Raw genomic sequence first — 22218 nt, 5'->3', positions numbered from 1 at the left:
TATACACTGTGTCTCATAACTGTGTCTATAAATTCGGTGGCCTTATTAACATGGGGGGAAAAGAACCGGACAAATTTACACACACACACACACACACACACACACACACACACACACACACACACACACACACACACACACACACACACACACACACACACACACACACACACACACACACACACACACACACGAGGGCCATAGCCCACAATTCTTTTTGCATCAAACTTTATATCAAACCGCTTTTTTTTTTTTACTTCTGCAACTGTCCAAATCTCTGGTGAAACCACATTAACGGTTTTCGTTACCACATCCCTGTGGACACACTTTTGAACAGCACACCTTTCCTGGCTTCCACCTCCAACAGCAAAACATCCTGTTCATTATCCGTTGAGGTCTTTGTTCTTTTCTTTTTTTTTTGCTCTTTTGCTCCAGTGACATACTTCTCTATAAGATTCTCTGGATAGGCGAAAAACTCTTATATGGAGCTGGTTTGGGCGTGTATTATGTAAATGACTAATCTCGGGCACAGGGTCGCTCATTTACAATACTTGGAATTCATCAACATTAGAACAAGGTTTAGAACAATTAATGTGCGCATGCACGTGTTGTGAATTGGGCGAAAAGGTTTTGTGAGAAGTTCAAATGTGCTTATAAATACGAATAATGTATGCAATAATAGTGAATGAGACCCACTGTCAAAAAGTTTAAGGTCAGTAAGATATTTTAATATTTTAAGTTTTTTTTTTTTTTTTTTTTTTTAAAGATTCCTCTTATGCTCACCAAGGCAGCATTTATTTTTATCAAAAATATAGTAAAAACAGTCATAAAAAAATGTTTTCTATTTGAATATATTTTAAAATGTAATTTATGTCTTTAATGGCAATGCTGAATTTTCAGCAGTCATTACTCCAGTCTTCAGTGTAATGATACTTCAGGAATCATTCTAATATGCTTTTTGCAAGATTTTTGATAAATGGATAATTCAAAAGAACTACATTTATTTGAAATAGAAATCTTTTGTAACCATGTAAAAGTCTTTACTATCACTTTTGATCCTTTCCGAATAAATGTATTAATTGCTTTAAAAAAAAATAATCTTACTGACCCCAAACTTTTGAACAGTTTTTTGTTCGTCTTGTAGTAACACTTTCGTTTTAAATAAGAGAGGTAAAAAAAATCATCTTGGGTTAAAAGTGATGGTCTTCTCATGTGCATGTTATTATGTAATGTCATTTACATTTACATTTATTCATTTAGCAGACGCTTTTATCCAAAGCGACTTACAAATGAGAAACAATAGAAGCAGTTAAACTAACAGTAGGACAACAATACGCAAGTGCTATAACCCCTCTCAGTTTAATTTTAGTGCAGTTATGCAGAGTGTTGATTACTTCTACAAGCATTGCCTTTCATTCTGCTGAATAAGCAATGAGGAAAAATATTGTATGCCATAACAATAATATATAGTAGATGAGCTCACTTTCCATTATTTTAATTAAAGAGAGCTATTCAATTATGAATGTGAGCTGCCAGACTGCTTTGTCTGAGGGGACAGATACTGCTTCATAATCCTCCCCCTAATGTTTCATTTGTTATTGTGGGTATCAACTCAAGGAGAGATAGGGGTGCAGCTGGATAGTCAGAGAGCATAGTCACACTCTGGAAGAAAAAATGAAACAGGGTATGTGTTCTAATACATCAGGCTATGTGCTTCTACAGGTCACATATACAAGGGAAGTATTTACCTTGACACATGGATATTTGAACTGGTTAGTAATCGGACCTAACTGATTAAAATTGCTAGGTACTTTATGGCCCTGTCCCAAATGGCTCACTTCATATGCACTTACGGTCTTGTGGACCTGTCAAAGCGACTTTACGTCATGAAAGTGCGGAAACGTAGGAAGACCGCAAGTGTTTAGGGTGCCATTTGGGACAGGGCCATATAGCTTGATCTCCCCAAAAGTTCTGTATTGATCAGCTGACACTTCAGTTAAACTCTGACTGGCAGAACTGAAAAGGCACAGCCCACAGAGATGATGGATTGCTGGGATAGGTTTGATTTGTGTTTTAGTTAAAATCTTAATATTTGAACCCTCCAAAACTCACTTTGAAAAGGTCATCCATAAATAAAAATAAAAAATACCTTTACCTTCATAGTATACTAGAATTCATGAACCCAACATGGAATAAATCAGTTTCTTTCATCAGTGTTTTTGTCTTGTTTTCTAGTAAAAATATCTAATTGAGATTGATAAATATTAAGGCTTTTCTGTAGAGAAGATATATATCTTAAACTAAGCATATGTTTCTTACCTTTTGGGCAAATAGGGTTTTTTTCATAAACTTAAAAGTCATAAACTTAATTCAAGATATGTTTTAGTAATAATCATATTTTTTACTTATTGTTGCTAGAAAACAAGACAAAAAAAAAACATTTATTTCCAGTTAAGTATTCATACTGTGCATGGAACCATACAGTATCTTTTTCTAATGATTTTGATTAGTGAATATTTTCCATTTCATTTCATATTTGTGGCTCATTACTGTTTTCCATGGCCTTGTTTGCCTACTGTTTTTCATTAAATGTGTCAAGCTGCATAAATTTGTTTGTAAGTGAAGGCTGTATACCCTGCTCATATGCAGCGAGTGTGCTGTTCTTTCTTGATAAAGCCTCTGCTATTATTTCCATTTTTCCATTCGCTCCCACTCGAAGCTTAAATGTGAGTTCTGAGTGATTAATCATGTGATGATTATATCGGTTTGGTAGCATTGAATTCTGTTTCTTCACTGAAACGCAGTTCTGCATTTCTTATGCATCTCTCTGTATCTCTGTCAATTGGACCTTTTTTATTGAAATTGTAATCTTCTGTGTTCCGAAAAGCAGTCTTATATCTGAATTATAATTCCACGTGTGCTAAAGAAATTATAATAATCAATGCACATGATTGCATTTTTTCTTTTTCTTTTTCTCCAGAGGTTCATCCAGTACCTGGCCTCCAGGAACACCCTATTCAATCTTAGCAATTTTTTGGACAAAACTGGCTCTCATGGTAAGTAATATTTCATGCAGTGACAGCAGCTGCCAGTCAAAATCTTCTTGTGTGATATTAAATCACTATAAAAAGTTATGTGAGCTATAATTAATTGCAGTACTCTTAAACTAACACATTTTGACAGTTCTTATTTAATCAACATTGCTGTCATGCCCACTGCATACATTTGAATTTGCCTATGAAATAAAAATGATCAGCCCATTGTATTTATAAAGGCTTGTACTTTCAGGTTATGACATGTCAACGTTTATAAGACGTTACAGCAGGTATCTGAACGAGAAGGCGTTTGCATACAGACAGATGGCTTTCGACTTTGGCAGAGTGAAGAAAGGGTAAATAAATCTTCTGCTACATTGCTGTACACTCAGTTGACATTGGAACACTACTGCGCAGTAACAGATTTGAGTGGGATGTTGTGAAATCAAGGACAACCTCGAGACCCAGAAAAGAGCTTTGTGATGCTTCTGTAGAAAAGTAGTTATTGCGGTTATTCACAAAGTTCATTGTTCTCTTGGAAATATTGTGTGTGTGTGTGTGTGTTTGTGTATGTTACTGTATGTGATCAAGGTCTCATTGCAGACACGTCACACGACACAATGAAGAAGCTACAAACACATTGGCAGCACACATCTGATTATTAGAGACTAAAATTGCATTTTTAATGAACTCTCTAAGAAATTTGTATTAATGTTCCCTGAAAATGAACATATCTATTAGACCATTTGACTTTTCTATATTATTATATTAGACTTATTATATAACTATACCTATTCATGACTTTTTCATCAAACTTTTATTTTAGGGTAAAATCTATACCCTAATTGCGCTGTAGTCACCATTTCTAAAAAATGTAATCACTACCTCATTTTCATATGGTATGACAAATACATTTTTACAGATTCATTCCATGAGATGTCAAATTTACAAATGTATTTCATGTCAACTATCCATGTTTTTTTTGTTTTTTTTTTCGTTTTCAAGAAAGCATACAAAAAACATTACAAAAACGTATCTGAAAAATTCCAATGTTGAACTAATATCTTCTTTGTAACATTCATGGCAGCTAGCCAAAATTTCCAGTCTCACTCAGAGGAAGTTGAAAGTTATCATTCAACAATAAAAGGACAGGATGCTTGGGAAAAAGTATTCTAGTGACATTGTACAAAACATCTAGCATTTTGTCCCACAAATCTCGTACATCTGGACAGTCCCAAAGCATGTACACCAATGTGCCTATGTTCCATGGCCTACAAAAATTCCAGTAAGGGTGGGGCTGATCTTAACATTTAACCCAAGAATTAGTGTTATACCTGATTCTGGATTATGTTCAGTTACAAATGACATGTTCTTTACTACCAAATCCATGTGAATGTGTGTGTGTTTCTCAGTGCTGATGGTGTGATGAGAACAATGTCTCCAGACAAGCTCTTGAAAGGCATGCCCACTCTGCAGGGTCAGATCGATGCTCTGCTGGAGTTTGAAGTGAGTCTGCTTACTGTCATCATCACAGGCTGTATTAACACCTGATGCTGTTACACAGGGTTCAAACTTGACTAGCATCACGCCTAGTTAGGAAAAACTTTTGCAAGATACAAATCTGTGACATACTGTCATTTCTCTTGCTTTATTGTTTCAGGTTCATCCAAAAGATCTTGTAAACGGGGTGATCAATGCCACCTTCCTGTTGCTCTTCAAGGATCTGATCAAGTTGTATGCCTGCTACAATGATGGCATCATTAATCTTTTAGGCAAGTCTTTGTTTTTAAAGTTTAGTGATATTGTCTGCAAGATTTGACACATCTATATGACTTAATATGATTTCCTTGGTCATTTTTAGAGAAATTTTTCCAGATGAAGAAAGGACAATGCAAAGAAGCATTGGAAATCTATAAAAGATTCTTGACACGAATGACCAGAGTCTCAGAGTTTCTCAAAATTGCTGAGGTAAACCATGTATTTTTTGTAATTATAAAATGTTTAGTGAAACTTGCATTAGTGGTTCATAGGTTATGACATATAATCTCTTTTTGTCCAACAGCAAGTGGGAATTGACAAAAACGATATTCCTGAACTGACCCAGGTAAGGCTCTGTTTAAGTGGCATTTTCCTCCTTTTCGTCCCATTCCTCATGATGCCAACACTCTCCACGTCAGTACTAACAATGCACGTCAGTGTTGTGGACTTGTGGTGTTGTTTTAACATGTGTTGCATGTATCGTAGCCTTCAAATCCGACAAGTTTTAGACAATTGAGAGGTTGTTACCCTTTCCTGACCATTGGGCCAGTCATAAACATCCATGCGCTACATATAAGTGGTCATTCTTCTCTCATGATGGGGCATTTGTCAGAAGGGTGCGTGTTCCATGGATCCATCCTGTCCTGTGCCCCCTGGCTGATTGACAGATTCTGTACCTGTCTTCTTATTTCAGCGGTGCAGATTGATCACACAGGCTGAGAGAGTGAGTAGTGTGTGGTGCTTTCCACTTTGGGAAATCCTGCAGCTTAGGAGAGAGCAAAAAACAATCCTCATTAGCGCTCATTAAATAAACTGCACACAAAATCTCATTTCAGAGTGAACTTGGATGTGATTGAAGGATCATGAGCGGAGTAGCAGCAATGCTTGCTGTGTGAGACAAGAACATAAGCTACAGCCACATTTGCATCCCAGTAAAGCTGAAGAATCGCCAAGAATAGAGTTTCCACAATCATTAAGACCCATTTAATATGTTGAACAAAACAATTTGCCTAAAAACTATTTAAAGACGTCTGAAATTTTTGGGAATTTCAGTGAATTTCTTTCCAACGGATTATTGCCTCCCTTTTAGATGAGCAAAATATGAAAATAACTGGCGCTTTCCATGAATATGGAGCCCTTTGGTGTCCCCAGACTTAAAAAAACAAAACATTTAAAGCACAAATAGATTGTTTTTCTGTTGTAAAGGCTATTATAATTTTGGTGATTTTTGCCTTTTGTGCGCAAACTTGTTAACGTGATTTTCCTTGTATTAAAAAAAAACATTTATTTAACATTTATTGCTCAATGTTTTATATATAGATATATATTCCTAATGTACTATATATATATATATATATATATATATATATATATATATATAAATTATATCGAATAAATAAATATTTTAAATTATAAAAATTCTTAGAAAATATCTGCCCATAAAATACCCACCTCCTGTCACCTTTCCATTTATTGAAAATAACAAAAAATTACTTAATTTTTAAAATAGTTTCAGTCACCTGTATTCATGGAAAACCCCAAATTCAAGGTTTTAAAGCTTGCACACAGAAGGTTCTGCCGTTGTGGAAGCTCTGTTATGAAATGATGAGAGTTTTTCATGCGGGCAGAAACAAGGGGGCTTGCTCTGAAAGCATGCTGCGCGTGATGTCAGGGCAGGATGGTTGCCTTCAGATACTCTGGATCAGCGGTGGAGTTCAGGACGTGCTGGAGGGAGATGAGCATGCCTGGGTTCTGGATTTGGCAGTGGTTGTAATTGGGTTTCGGCCTGGGATGCACAGCTGTGTAGCTCAACAAATGTGATTACATTTAACAGGGTGTAGTAATGTTCTCACACAATTTATTTTTAGATATTCCCTTAGGACTCAAGGATTTAAAGGACACAAGTGTACTGAAATCTTTTGATTGCTGCATTTTGCAAGTTTGTTGAATCCTTAAGTGATCAGTTGTGCATGTAATCAACCAAACGGAATTAATAAATTGCTATTTGTTTGTTTTTAAGCTGCTTTTAGTGTGAAGAAATATGAGTTTAAGTTTAAATTCAGAAAAGCCCGTTCCTGTTCATTAAATTCTGTCTTGATGCTACCCTTCCCACTCACACTGCAATTAGAAATTAGAAGAAACATTTTAACACCCATTTTTCAGCTTTGAATTTTTCAGTTAATTTGTGTCAAAAAAAAAAAAAATCTCATGTCTTACAGGAGCTAAACAGACATAACGCACACATTTGTGTTTAACACACTGTTTAAGGATCGCTGTTATCTGCTCGGTATAGAGCACAGGGTAATTAATGGATTAATTGTATGTGAATTAATCTCCATTATTCCTTTGTAAATATTTATGACATTGTGTGTAGCTGTGTTTGTGTGTGTATGACAGAGAGAATGGGAAAAGGAGGTGAGAGATGTTGAGGGTATGCCTGAGGTTAGTGTATGTGGTGTATTGTGCCAACACTTCAGCTCAAACCCCAATTCTCAGGGGTACTTCTCAAGCCTCTAATCTGTCTGCTAGGACCCCAGTGTAATTGTCTGAGATTGCTGCCATGAAGGATTCGTATAGCTGCCACTGCTTGAATTGTTGTAGGAATTTCCATACACTATTTTGATGAACAGCAATAGGTCATGTATATTAATTACACTTTGGAATTCTCTATTCTGGTTGGTCAAATGGCATCTAGCTGTCAAATTTGGTGCTGTAAAAGAGGTTAATTTACTTCAAGAAATAATATGTTTAGATAAGTTGTCCGAGTGCTATTGGTTCATTATGATTAGCCGTGTTTCCATCCAAAAAACGGTGGATGGAAATGCCAAGATGCGCATAATTTCTCAAATTGTGCATAAAAAACTTGTGCGCTCAATTGAGGCGGATATTTTTTTTATCCAATAAGAAGACTCGCACATAAACTACGATGGAAACATGTTTTCTGAAACTCAACAAAAAACTCACTCGATTTTGCGTCCAGATTGAGATTGAATAACTGGACTAACCAGTGGACCAATTTCATTGCACAGCATCTCAAATGTTGGTTTGGTCATTCTGAAATGCCTTAGCCAAAGTCTGTCATCAAAATGATTTGGTATTTGTATAATGACCTCCCAGAACTGTCTCACAGGATTGCATTTCCAAACACCAGGCATCCTCCTCTGAACGCAAAATAACATGACAGAGTTTATTACGTTTTGTCTGTGCTCTCTGAAAGTCGCAAATCATTTATGATGTATGAAAAAAGAGCCTCGGGGAAGCCTCCGACTGCAGAAACTTCCATTTTAAGTTCCCAGGAAGTGACGATTTTGTTCTCCTGATCACTTGGGATGGAAACTTGCTTTATTCGCAATGCTTTACGTGATCCAATTTTGAGTCCAGTTTGATGAAGTTAAATTTGCTACTTTGGATGGAAATATAGCTATTGTAATATTTGTCTGTGTGTTTTACCATTCTGATTGGTGTTTATGCATCAAATACAGTAATAAATGTGTTGTTAATTTGCATTATTATTATTTTGTACAGATATTACAAAATGAGGTATTATGTGAATAGCTACAGACATACAGCAGGGTCACCAGATCTGACAAGGCACCCCACTCTATCTGTACATGATAAGTAGTTGAATTTATGTTAATGATGATGATGGTATTTTTCCAGGCCTGATCAAACAACATTTAATTCTCAAGATTTGAGAATTGTAAAGGTTTTCTGGCATTATATGTCATGTATGTAGGTTAGATGTGTGTATTTTGACTAGACCTAGACAATCGATAGATGCTCTAAGGTATTATGGCCCATATCATATTACCCTAGACCCAAGGCATTTTATTTAGCTCTTATTCATGAATTAACCACAAAAATGGATCAGATTATATATTATTTTAATATATATGATTTGTTTGGCCTATTTAGCTGTAACTGTATGACATTGTTACCCATGAGATACACCCACCTGCGATTATGTGGCATGTCTAACCAATAATGTGCTCTGAATGTCTCTGTTGTGCCTGAATGCATGAGTGAGCATGCTGCAATGCATTGTGGGCCCCACTGGGACCATGAAATAAAGCATTGTGTTCTGCATCCAAACCAGCGGGGAGAATTCTTTACTTAAGTCTATTAACTTATATAAATGTATACATTTATTGTGTTACAATATAAACTATAATTATATAAGTTATAGTCATTTTCTAGTAATATTTGTCCTCTGCTTGTCTTCATTCACTGTTAGCAGCTTGACTTTGCATTTTTGTGTTTTGTAGTCTGAATGATTGTGTCCTTGGTGGTACAGTAGGTCACTTTAACAATGCGTTGTTTTGTGGCTTTGTAGGCCCCTGAGAGTCTTCTGGAATCTCTGGAGACACATCTCAACACACTGGAGGGGAAGAAAGTGTAAGTGCTTAAAGTCTTCTGAATAATATGAAGCAATGAAACAAAAGAAGTCGATCTTCTTTATCTCGAATGCATGAATCTTTTCTACTGCTGATAAAATCGATACTTTTATTACAAACAGTAATACTGTCCCTCCTTTCCTTGTGTTAACAGTGATGAGTGAGTATTTCTACAGAATGTTTGGCAGAATTCACTTGTACCGTAAACATAATTATATTTTTGTACTGTAATGGTGATGTTGTCGTCATTGTGGTGTTCACAGTTCTATAGACTGATGGTTGAACTTTAGTTTTAAGTTTCAGCATTTTAAAATGCTAAAGTTCCCTCTCTCTATAGAATGAATTATTTTTTTGTCCAGCTGAGCTTTATAATTAAGTTCACTCTGTACAAGCTGAACCAGACTGAACTTAACACACTAACAGTGCCAGCCTAGAATTGATCGATTTTGTATTTGGTAGTCTTCATTTCAGTGTCATGCAATCGTATCGTAACTGAATACCCCGTATTCCCCAGTGCATGCCAGCTATTGATATTATATGAATTTAAAAGAAATATTATATATTTTTTTAGGATTGTATAACTTGGATTCATTTTGGCTTATGTTTCCTACAAAAAAATCGAAATGAGTAGTAGGACAATAAGACTATTAGTCATTAATGCATAATGCCTGCTTGCTGTTTGAAATGATTCCTCATATCATGAATTATAATTCCATCATTTAACTTTTTGAGTAGAATGTTGTCTAAGTTATTTCAAAAGCCATTCTTACATTATTTACGTTTCCTACCACTAGGTCACCTACTAAGGTGAGTAATGTGAAACTTTTTTACAGTTGAATTATGCAGTATTACACTATCGTTCAAAAGTTTAGGGTCAGTCTCTTATGCTAGCCAAGGCTGCATTTAATTGATTAAATACACTAAAACAGTAATATTGTGAAATATTATTACAATTTAAATGAATCAAAACAATCTGTTTTCTATTTCTGTGATTTATTTCTGAGATTGAAAAGCTGAATTTTCAGCAGTCTTTACTCCAGTCTTCAGTTTCACTAATTATTCTTATTATTATCAATGTAGAAAATGGTTTTGCTGCCTAATATTGTTGTTTAATCTGTTTAATACATGTTCTTTCAGGATTCTGTGATTTTGGTATCAATGTAAAAGTCTTTACAGTCATTTTTGATCAATTAAATCCATCGCTGCTGAGTAAAAAAATATTTGTATCTTTAAAAAAAATCGTACTGACCCCAAACTTTTGAACAGAACCGTATATAATTCTGTATTATACTATAAAGTATTATAAGACATAATTCATATTACTGTCTATTTATTCAAATAAATGGTAAATCCAACATGCCGCACATAGAAAGGATCTCCAACAAATAATGGAACGCCTGCTGGTACCCCTGCCAAAACTGCTGGTACCGCTGATCCCACTTCTGCAGCAGCCGCAGTAACTGACACCATTGCAGCAGCACCAGCTACAACCACCATCAAGTAAGTTGTCTTATTATAATAAAACACAACTATCTGTGACATGTCCTTACTGTATATACATTACTCTCTCTTGTCTTTTTCTCTCTATAGTAGCGGCTTTAATGATCTTGTGGATTTTGATCTGTTGGCTCCAACCGCAGGGGCTTCGGCGGCTCCCACAGCATCATGGGGAGGTGAGCTGATGTCATTTCATTTTGCTGCTATAAACCACAAACACCAGCAATAACCACTGTACTGAAGAGTGTTGTTGTTGTTTTATTACATTCTTTGATATTGTTTTATCAGGGCAGGTCAACTGATCACATTTCTGGTTAAAGTTGTGCAAAAATCTCCAGCATTTATTGTTACAGAGACTAAAAAACTGGAGGTTTAGGTTGTTATCGGTGTGTTCATCATTCATATCACCACTACTAGTTTGTCTATTGAGCTCCACTGCATGAACCATTTTCTACCAAAATTAGGCCAATTAGGGGAATATATATTGAGTGGGCATTCTAATGAGTTCTAATGACAGACTAATTGGAAATGTCTTTCCCTTTCTGCTTTTCTACCCAAGCTTGTCAAGTCCCAGTTGTAAGCCGCAGTTTCTTTAGAAAGAAAAATTTGGGATCAGCTGATTCAAGGAGAGATCAAACATCTGTTTGCATCTAACATAATCTTCTTCTTTTCTTCCTCACTCATTTCCCTGTTTTTTGGCTTTGATGTCAGATCTGCTTGGTGAGGGTGAGTAGAGATGATTTTTAGATTGCATATACACAAGTGTTCTATCCAGGATCTGAGCCTTAAAATGTATCATACAAAAATCAACATGTTATTTTATTTTATTTTCCTATAATAATTTAGCAACCTAATCATATTTTTATTTCGAATTTTATAAAAATAATAGTAATTGAAAATCATTTCAAAATTTGAATGGGCAGGACACCCTTGCGTCTTGTCTACCAGGAACTTTCTGAACAAACTTTTTACTGTCCAAATCTGCATTCTTCTTTTTTGACCCAGCTGTAGCTTTATGAAGTCATTTTGCTAAAATCTCACCACACACAGCTTTATTTCATCCTGCCTACATCCCTTCATTGCCTCTCTCTCCTCCTCTGTCTTTCTGAATGCTGTGGTTTGGTTGTGGCTTGGCTGTGGCGGGGTTCCAGACTCTCTTGCTACCGCTAACTCTGAAGCGCCCCTCGCTGAGGCTGACTCTGCCGCAGCTTCTGCTACTGAACCAGCTGCCGCTGCCTCGCTGCCAGTGCCGGCCACCGTCTCAGACATGGATCTGTTTGGAGGTCAGTCAGGTCATTTCCAGGTTTAACCATCAGGGAAGAATGTTGAGTTCATCGGTTGTTTTTTGAATCACTTGTTGGTAAAAGCTTGGTTTGGGTGCATGAATTGTTACTGGTACTGTTTGAAGTCACTCAGTTGACACATGACTGCTTTTCATGAAGGTACAGTAACTTGTCAATTACTTTATATTTAAGTTCGGTAAATGCATTTTGCCATATTGGCAAACATAATTTGCCGTGTTTTTTATTCCTTTTGCAATATGTGGCCTGAAGTCACTATTGTGTAAGTAGAAGATAATTAGTTCACTGGACCATATTTATTCATTTAACAGATTATTTTATTCAAATGAGAACAATACAAGTAGATAGGATTAATCCAAGGGAGAAAAGAACATAAGTATTGTTAGGCCTACCAGCTGAGTTGATCCATTTGTTTAATGAGGCATACTATATAGCTAAGGATTAGTTCACTTGAGATGAGATCGCTTACAGCAGACATTTCAGTACAGCCCTGATTATAAAAGGTCAACCGCAAATAAGAGACATCAAATCACCTTAAACTGTCAACTTTCATGCCATGCAAATGTTTAATCCCAGGCCAGGTTTAGCTCCACTTTGCCAGCAGAAATGTGATATTAGTGTTTTTAAATTTGGAGTAAACAAACCAATAACACATTGAGTATGGAATAAAAATTTTAGATTTTAGTTTTATTTTAATACAATTTTATACATAAATGTTTCTAATAAATAGGGTTGCCGACTTTTGTATATAAAAAAGAATTAAGTACTAAAATGCATTTCACTTGTTGTAAAAAAAACATGTAATGTCTAATGTATGTTTTTATGGTTTCAGTTTGTTATGATAAACTATAATAATGCTATTAATGTCTATTAAAGTTTCATACAATATTACAGACATGTTGTACATGTTGTTAATTAATATGAATCAGTACTTAAATGTATAATTACATTGTGACAAGGACACCTTAAAATAAAGTGTAACCCAAAAGTCTTGTGCGGAATGAATGCAGTTCCTTCAACTGCAGGATGATTCTGTATTATATGGAAGTTGGCAACCCTACCAGTAACTGACACCTTGTTCCATACAAAGCTGTGCAGACTGTTGATTTGATAATCCTCAAATTAAATTAACAGTCGGTTTAAAAAAACAAAAACAAAAAAAGTTTTTTTTTTTCTTGGTTAATAAATGAATTCATTCTTACCTGGTCATCACAATGAGTCGTGCAGGTTTTGATGGGGTTTGAAATATCAAATGCCACAATGCTCATCACCGCCTTGGCTTTAGTTAACTGAAGCAATGCTGTCAAACCCAACACGTTTTACTCACTTGTTGGTCCTGACGGCATTGACTGGATGTTTCACGCAGGCTGACTCATTTCCCTCAGTGTGTTTGTGTGTGGACACACTGAATTAAACTGTATACAGCCCACACTGGTCTATTTTACTGCCATTTGGGTTGTATAGAGTGTTTCTGTTCACTTATAGAAGTCTCTCTCTATAGCCTCTTCATCCCCGTTTCTTTTTCTCTGTTGGGTTTTGTTGGTTTGGTTCGGCCCAGATGCGTTTGCGCCCTCCCCAGGTGATGGTCCGAGCGAGGGTGTGGCCCCAGCAGCTGCTGCCGATGCATGTGCCGGATCTGGTGGGTGTTCGTCCGTACACAAGATCCTTTAGCACCCTGCTCTTTATTTGTGTGTGTGTGTGTGTGTGTGTGTGTGTGTGTGGAGGTTTGTGTGTAATATGGTCGCGTGCTTGAATGGAAACCTGAAGTTCAACAACCGCTAATGGTCAGCAGTCTGTGTGTGCGAGAGAGAGTGCATGCAATGTGATTTTTGTTTGCATTGTTTCGGTTTTTAACCCTGCTTTTCCCCACGCGATACAGCAAAATAATTTTGTCCATGACCTGCCTGAGCACATACACCATTCTCTGCAGGCACAATTAATAATATCTCTCCTTACATTACAAAAAAAAATCATTTTTAATCATTATTTTGTTCTTGTTTTACAGTAAAAAATGTACATATCCTTAAAACATTAAAAGCTAAATTAATTTTGTTTTAAGGATGTTTAGATGTTTTGAAAACAAAACAAAATCCTTAAGTTGATGATTGAAAATTATTTTTGCCTCAACTTTCTGCGGGAAAGACTCAAAAAAAATTAAGACTTTTTTCAAGATTTACGCATTTCAATTAATAGTAAAATAGTAAAATTCCATCAAATTGAATTGAATAATCCTTACATATTTTTACATAAGGATTATTCAATACAATTTGATGGAATTTTACTATTAATTGAAATGCATAAATCTTTAAAAAAAAAGAGAAAAAGGCTTAACATTTTTGAGTGCTATGTTACCTTTACTAATAATTTCCCTTCCAGCTTATATTTTCAGTAGCAGTGATTCATTTAAACAACCTAAACTTTAATTTCATGAAATTTGGAGAGCAAAACCTTGCAGCTGCGGTGTCATAGAACATGAACAGAGTTACTCTATATTTACCTTACTTTATATTTGCTTTTATTGTAACTTAGGGTTACACTTTATTTCGATAGACCACTTTAGACATTCTACTACTTTGCAACTACATGTCAACTAATTTTCATTAGAGTATTAGAAGACGGTTAGGTTAGGGTTAATAAGTTGACATGTACATGCAAAGTTACTTATAGTCAGTAGAATGTCTGAAGTGAACTATCAAATAAGTAATAACTAATAAATAACTTGGCTCTTCCATATTGCTGCCAATCTGCAACTTTTGACATCCAGACTGTACTTCCTAGTTTTTGACCACCTCAAATATGTATAATACAAAACATACTAAAACATAACATTGTTTATTGTGTTTTTGTAACATAAGTCCACTGAAGGCAAGTTGAATGCGAACCCATATGCAGTATATTGAAACAGAATAAAAAAAACGAAATAAAAAAAAACATGACATGACATGACATGAACTAGAGACTTGGCTAGAACACAAACAAAGCAAACAAACAGACAATAGAAACATGAGGTCTATATGTTCTCAAAGACTAATGACTAGACAAGACACACCTGAAAATAATCAACCAATAAACCAATGACAAACAGAACTGAGAAACACATGACCAAAACAACCAATCAGAACATGACACATGGCAGAATCACATAGCCGTTGAGTGAACATCGGTTGTACACTCGTTATTGTGGTGCATTGTGGGATTGAATGAGTACACTTGATAATGTCCACTATGGTTTTGGACACCACTACAAATGGCTTTCCACTCAAATAGTGCCCTATTTAAGGGTATAGGGGGCGATTTCGGACACAGCCCTTGACTAAGCAAATAAACGTGAACCAAAACAGTTTTGAACTACTTTTTAATCAGTACTTTAATTTTAATTGCAGTACTAAGGTTAATGGTGTCTTAAAGTGTGCTTTTTAAGATAAAATCCATCTCCCCTCTCTCTCTCTCTCTCTCTCTCTCTCTCTCTCTCTCTCTCTCACTCTCTCTCTCTCTCTCTCTCTCTCTCTCTCTCTCTCTCTCCGTGATTTCAGTGCTGCTGAAGTTATGAGCTTTCAGTGTGTTTCTTTTTCATTTGCAGTGTTTGTTATGTAACAAACCTTCCCCACTCCATTTTCACCCCCCACCCCTCCCTAATAAAGACCCCTGGGCCACATCCGAGGGGAGCTCAAGCATTGCCCCAGAGCTGGATCTCTTTGCCATGAAGCCAGTAGAGAGTATCGTTGCCCCAGCGTCCCCTACCAGCGACGAGCCGAGCATCTCACCAACAGCGGCCCCTGCTGTCCCCTCTCCTCCACCCGCTACTGCCACCACCACCGCATCTGCTACAACTGAGCCTGCGGCTCCGCCAACACTAGACCTGTTTAGTGGTAATATTTCTGCTGTAGTTCTGCCTCTGTCTTGCTTTACTCTGCATTATGACAGTATTAACTTGCTACGCTAGTTCCCCAACATTATTAAGATTCTCTTTGTTTGATTTCTCTCATTTAGATTTCTATTTTATTTGTTGGTCATTCTGGTTTGTGAATCATGACTTTAACCACCTTTTCAGTTCTAAGGAATAAACAATAGTTTGAAATATAAATATAAACATACACTTCTGTTACTATTCAGCAAAGATGCATTTAATTGATCAAAAGTCACAATAAAGACATTTATAATGTTACAAAAGATTTCTATTTCAAATAAATGCTGTTCTGTTGAACTTTATATCAAAGAATAAAAAAAGATCTATCACGGTTTCTACAAAAAATATTAAGCAGCACACATTTTTTTTAACATTGATAATAATAAGAAATGTTTCTTGAACACCAAATCAGCATATTAGAATGATTTCTGAATTGACACTGAACACTGGAGTAATGATGCTGAAAATTCAGCTTTGCCATCACAGCAATAAATTACATTTTAAAATATATTAAAATATAAAGCAGTTATTTTAAATTGTAATAATACTTCATAAGATTACTGTTTTTACTATTTTTGATCAAATAAATGCAGCCTTGGTGAGCATAAGAGACTTCTTTTTTAAAAAAACATTTAAAAATCTTACCGAACCCAAACCTTTGAACAGTAGTGTAAATATGAAATATTTCTAAAATATTATACTATTGATATAATTGTACATATCAATTGATATGTATAAAATGTCTGTATAAAAAATATGTGTGTGTATATATATATATATACAGTATATATATATATATATATATATATATAATTGTAAATCAAGAGGGGTGGTCAGTGTCACTGATTCACATTTGGCCTCTAAAATCCCACTGCAATCTTTCAAAATCCAGGATTTGCAGTGACCACATTTGTCCTGCAATCATTTTCTGGCTTTTTGACCATAATCTGAATGCTGCAGTTTGCATTGACATTTGCAGACTTGATTAAATTGTCTTTTGTGCTACTTGTTCAGAGTGATTATGGAAAAAAGCAAGCAAAGCAAAAATGTTTTCTCGTCTAAATGGCGATTCCTCTCTCTCTCTCTCTCTCTCTCTCTCTCTCTCTCTCTCTCTCTCTCTCTCTCTCTCTCTCTCTCTCTCTCTCTCTCTCTCTCTCTCTCTCTCTCTCTCTCTCTTTTACTTGAAGCTGTCATGTTATGCACTGACTAGAAGCGTAATGCAAATGTGTGTCCTTGTTTATAGATATGTTTGATTCTATGCCTGAGCAAAGCTCCTCCACAGAGCCCAAAGCAACCACTCCTAGCGTAGACCTATTTGGTGCAGGTACAGGAGTTGATTCCCATACTTCTATTGAACGTCTCGTCTCGTCTCTTCTAGTCTCACCTTTCTTCTTTCTCATCTGTTTTTTTGCCCACTCCGTCTTGGTTTGTCCTCATAGTGGAATGTGGACTTGTGCATGTTTGCACCCTCAAAAGCACGACTCTGTGTTATTTACGTGCTTCTGCTCCTTATTGATTTCTCTTCTCTTGTATTTCATCCTCCACTTCCTCTTTCTGCTTTGGCTTGGTCTGGAAGATCTTCCCGCTGTGTCACGCGGGCCCTCACCTTTGCCTGAGGCCAGTGTGACTGGTGATCTCTTGTCTGGTGAGTGTCTGAGGCTTGTCTCGCTAAACCTAGCATGTTCCACAAAAGAATGGAAGTCATGCAGGTTTAACATGACAAGAGGGTGAGTAAATGATGACAGAATCTTCATTTTTGGGTGAATTATCCCTTTAATTTAATGCTGTATTTGGTTAATGTTCTTCAATGCACTTCTATTTTCACTATACCTCACAGTAACACTTTAAACTGCTAGTATTATTTTCAAAGGTGTCTCTCTCTTTCTCATATAGACTCATTTGTTGCTCCAGCTGTTGCTCCAGTGGCTCCTACACGTGCTGCTCACGCGGCTCCTGTCTCTCCTCCTAAAGCCGAGCCTGGACCTGTGCTGGATCTCCTTGGTGTGTCCCCTAAACTCTCTCATAAAAAACACCTAGAAGACCAGAGGAAGTGCTTAAATATTGAGATATTCATATTCAAAGACTTCCACTGCAGTGTAACCCAGAGAATTATGATCAGGTTTTTACATCTGACTACACAACGTTGGTGCTGAGCTTGTTCAAGTTCATTTTATAGCATAGACATTTAAATTTATGAACTGGTAAGTATACACCAGCTGTTTCATAACCCAGTTTTTCAGTTACAGAGGGTACTCTTATCAGTGTCTGTTAAGTGAGCAGATGATGATGTTGAGAAGAGAGACGTTTATTTGGTATGTGTTTGAGTATAGTGTATTTGCATGCTGTGCCGTATACATTTTAAGTGTGGAAAGATACAGGGAATGCACATCCATGTGTCAGTGTTTGTTACGGTGTGATTCTGTGTGGGCCTGTTGTATGATCTCGGCTCACTCTCTCCATCTGCCCCTCTCTCGGTGTGTATGCAGCTTTAAGGCTGACTAATGCTTCTCCTCCTTCATGCTGCGCTGTGGGACGTCTGTCTCTGGAACAGACACATTTGGAGACACTACTGGAGACTCCCAGTCCGCTGCTCCCGGAGCACCATCCTGTGACCTGCTTGGAGGTATGGTCACAAATCTCATTTTTGATTGATGATGAAACAGAAGCTAGAACAAGCACTGCCGAAGTGCTGTTCTATTTATGTTATGCAGTTAATGCCTAATAAATAATTAAGTGAAAACAAATAAATAAATGATAGTAATTAATAATTGAATTACAATCATAATAATAATAGTTATTATCATTGCTTTTTTGTTAAATGTATAATTTTATCCAATAATATTAATAATAATAATATATTATATATATATATAATGCTAAGATTAAATACTTTTCTATAAATTAATGCTAGCAGATTACTTTTTCAGTAAAACTTTAAGTGTAAATTGTTATGCTGATAATATAATTTGTAATTAAATTTTGTATTAAATTAGGATAATAAAAAAATTAAATAAATTCTCATCTCAGCAGTGTTGTTATTGTTAACTAAACTATTAAATTTTTTTTTGCTAATTGAAATAAAGCTAATTATATAAATAAAAAGCTTTATTTAAAATGTTAGATTTTTAAAAATAATTATATATATATATATATATATATATATATTTTTTTTTTTGCTCTATTAATTTATATTTAGCTTTATATAGTTTTTATTAATATTTTGAATTAGCCTTTATTTGTAGATTTTCAGTTTAATTTTATGTTATGCTTTAGTAATTTTTTTGTGCTTTTGGAATTTGTATTAGTGTATATATATATAATTTTTTTTATTTTTTTTATTTTTTGCTTTATGCATATATATACACAGTGTATGTGTGTGTGTATATATATATATATATATATATATATATATATATATATATATATATATTAGGGCTGTCAGTTAAACACGTTATTAACGGCGTTAATGCAAACCCATTTTACGGTCTTTTTGGCCTAGCAAACGTTGTAGTTTTTTTCACATGCTTTTGCAACAGGACGCGGCATGCGCGGCGCTGCACTATGAAACCCATTCATTTCAATGGCTTGCGCCCGCTTGCGCCGCGGTAGGACGTTTTGTTGCTTCGTCGACCAAAGCGCAAGCGGATCTAGCTAGACCGGAAACAAAACAGGCACGCCGCCGCACACACTTGTTTGGGCTTGCGCGCCGGCCAAATAGTTGGTTAACGTTACGTTTTGAGTGGATGACGAGCGCGAGACGCCGAAATGGATGCCAATAAGATTCTGAATGGAAAGTTTACTTTTAAAAAGTTGCCAAATGGTTCCATTGACAAGACCAAAGTGATGTGTGTTTTGTCGTTGTGAACTGAGCTATCATCATCGCAGCACGTCCAGTCTGAAATACCATTTGATAATGGCCAAGCAAGCACACACACAGCTGATGCAAATTCTCCGCCCCCTCCTCCAATATCAGAACCTCGTCAGTATTTCTTTCACCCTTTTATTGATGGACAGTGTTACATTGTGTGAGAGATTATTTGCTCCAAGTGAGAATGTTAGTGTGAAATTGAACACAGTATATGCCAATGTTGTTTTAAAAAAAAAACATTTGCACAAAGCAAGCCGATCCACTTTTCCATGTTGATAAGAGCATTAAAATTAGAAAAAATAATGGGACAAAAAGAAATCAAGAGACATTTAGAATAGATAAAAATGTGCGATTAATTGCGATTAATCGCGAGTTAACTATGACATTTAATATTGTAATTGTTTGACAGCACTAATATATATACATATATATATATATATATATATATATATATATAAAAACTTAAAACAAATTCCAAAACCTTTTTAAAATAAAATCTAAAAGTGTATTGTGGATTTGGCGTCTCACCCGCTGATGTCTGTAGGGTTGATTTCACCGGTCACCCCGACGGTTACACCAACCCCAGCAGTAGTGCCAGTCTCAGCCCCAGCTGACCTGCTGGAGTCGGGTTTTGATGCCTTCGGCAGTTCGCCGGTGTCCTCCACACCAGCAGTGGCAGACAGCGGCCTCGCCACCGCAGCAGGATCTGGTGGCTTCGATACGTCAGGTGAAAAATCATATTATATGTGTTCCCCAGGTGTTTTGAACAGATTACTATACTCTCACATTAAACATTGATAATTACCTTTTTGCCAAAACTGTTTTTATTTTCTCTTGAACACAGCGTGCCGTTTTTCAAGCTTGCTTGCTTCTCAGCACACTTTCGTCTTGCATGAGCACTTCTGTATCTGCTGACCTTCTTAAATAATACAGAGAGGATGTGGCAGTGCTTATAAAATGCGTTCTCCCTGTGCTTTTTCTCCTTTTTCATTTCTTCTTGTGTTCTGTCTATTCTTGCTCTCTTACTATAATACTGCTTTTCTCAACTTTATCATCTGTCCCATTATTCTGTCATCTCTCTCTCTCTCTCTCTCTCTCTCTCTCTCTCTCTCTCTCTCTCTCTCTCTCTCTCTCTCTCTCTCTCTCTCTCTCTCTCTCTCTCTCTCTGCACTTCGTTTCTGATAACTCTCTCCTTGCATACTGATCTGGCTCATTGCTTGCTCCTGCTGTGCGATTGGTGAGTTGGTGAGAGAACTCAGGGCTTTGCGGCATGTATCGCTGTAGCCGATCACGCTAAAGGGATTGGGAGGTTTGAATGTTCTTGCGCTGTTTGTTCATCCACTGCACATGCACACCCTTTACCCTTTGAACTCTGTGCAGTTTTTCCCTGCTCGCCTATTTTACAGATCTTGAGCATTACTGCATTAGAATGAATTGCCTGCCTTAGTGTTGTTGGTACTGTACCGGAATACTTTTTCATAAAAGGTGCACTAAAATAATCCTTTCAGCATATATTATTAGCTACTTTATAAATGTGTTGTGAATTCTTCATGCTTTTCTAGGTTGTACATTAAGTATTTGTAAAATATTTCTTCATTTCTTTAGATGCAAAAATTGCTGCAAGTCATTTTAAGCTATAAAAAATAAATTAACAAAAATACTTGGTGCACCTTTAAAAAATTTTAAGACCCAAAACCTTTCCTTTAAGGTTTAAAGTTTTGGGTCATTGACTGGGAGGTGTATGATCTCAGCCCATCTCCCCATCCGGTACAATTAATTCTGCAGTGAGGATATTTTCTTTGGTGCCTGACATGATGCGTCCAACCATGTTGTAATGTAATGAAAATCCTGTTTATAAAGATGTTCTGATGTGTGTTGCCAGTTTTTGGTTTCCCAATGCATGTAGTTAACACCCCTGGATGCAATTTTTGAATACCACATGAATGTTATTATAAATGTGTGGATTTCAATTTTTTTTTTTTTTTTTTTTAATACATGTGCACTTTCGTTCAAAGGTTTGGGGTCAGACAGATTTTTATTTTTAAGAAATTCATACTTTTATTACACATTAAATTATCCAAAAGTTACAGACATTGATAATGATACAAAAGATTTCTGTTTCAAATAAATGCTGTTCTTTTGAACTTTCTATTCATCAAAGAATCCCCCCAAAATATGTATGGTTCCCTTTCAGTCGCTCACGTTCGACGTAGTCGACGTGTCGACTGATTGGGATCATGCTTAGAGAGCCTGTCATCTTCGAGTACTATTAAAACGAGCCAATGTAATTGGCGTGCGTGAAATGCATTACACACTCCGCCCCCGCGGCGCGGGTATAAATACGGAAGTGGATGCACGCACTAGTTGTCTTTCACTTCGGACCCGATCGTTTGATGTCTCTGAAGAGTGCTGTTGTTTACAACGAGCGAGTGTGTCGGTGTTCTTCTGGAAAACTCTC

At 36.2% G+C, this 22218-nt stretch overlaps 1 protein-coding gene across 8 annotated transcripts in view; it reads left to right on the top strand.

Moving 5' to 3' along the window:
- snap91a (synaptosome associated protein 91a) overlaps positions 1–22218 on the top strand; it is a 49540-nt gene that overhangs the window by 19413 nt on the left and 7909 nt on the right. For 3 of the 8 annotated variants that reach the window (XM_056258502.1, XM_056258501.1, XM_056258500.1), the window contains exons 3-21: positions 2981–3056; positions 3289–3391; positions 4448–4541; positions 4696–4807; positions 4897–5003; positions 5098–5139; positions 9127–9188; positions 9982–9994; positions 10557–10687; positions 10778–10860; positions 11396–11410; positions 11836–11967; positions 13544–13624; positions 15627–15854; positions 17136–17216; positions 17469–17537; positions 17786–17893; positions 18444–18515; positions 20305–20487. In XM_056258502.1, the coding sequence (XP_056114477.1) occupies positions 2981–3056; positions 3289–3391; positions 4448–4541; positions 4696–4807; positions 4897–5003; positions 5098–5139; positions 9127–9188; positions 9982–9994; positions 10557–10687; positions 10778–10860; positions 11396–11410; positions 11836–11967; positions 13544–13624; positions 15627–15854; positions 17136–17216; positions 17469–17537; positions 17786–17893; positions 18444–18515; positions 20305–20487 (1792 nt within the window). Of the gene's footprint in view, positions 1–2980; positions 3057–3288; positions 3392–4447; positions 4542–4695; positions 4808–4896; positions 5004–5097; positions 5140–9126; positions 9202–9341; positions 9628–9981; positions 9995–10556; positions 10688–10777; positions 10861–11395; positions 11411–11835; positions 11968–13543; positions 13625–15626; positions 15855–17135; positions 17217–17468; positions 17538–17785; positions 17894–18378; positions 18516–20304; positions 20488–22218 lie in introns of those variants that run through there. The other 5 variants (XM_056258505.1, XM_056258504.1, XM_056258503.1 and 2 more) reach the window with 5 other exon arrangements.

This window comes from Rhinichthys klamathensis, unplaced genomic scaffold, assembly GCF_029890125.1.
Source record: "Rhinichthys klamathensis goyatoka isolate OS25496 unplaced genomic scaffold, OSU_Roscu_1.1 h1tg000152l_1, whole genome shotgun sequence".
NCBI classification, from domain to species: domain Eukaryota; kingdom Metazoa; phylum Chordata; class Actinopteri; order Cypriniformes; family Leuciscidae; genus Rhinichthys; species Rhinichthys klamathensis.
The sequence above is the reverse complement of the archived record's forward strand: the minus strand, read 5'-3'. Positions and strand labels throughout refer to the sequence as shown.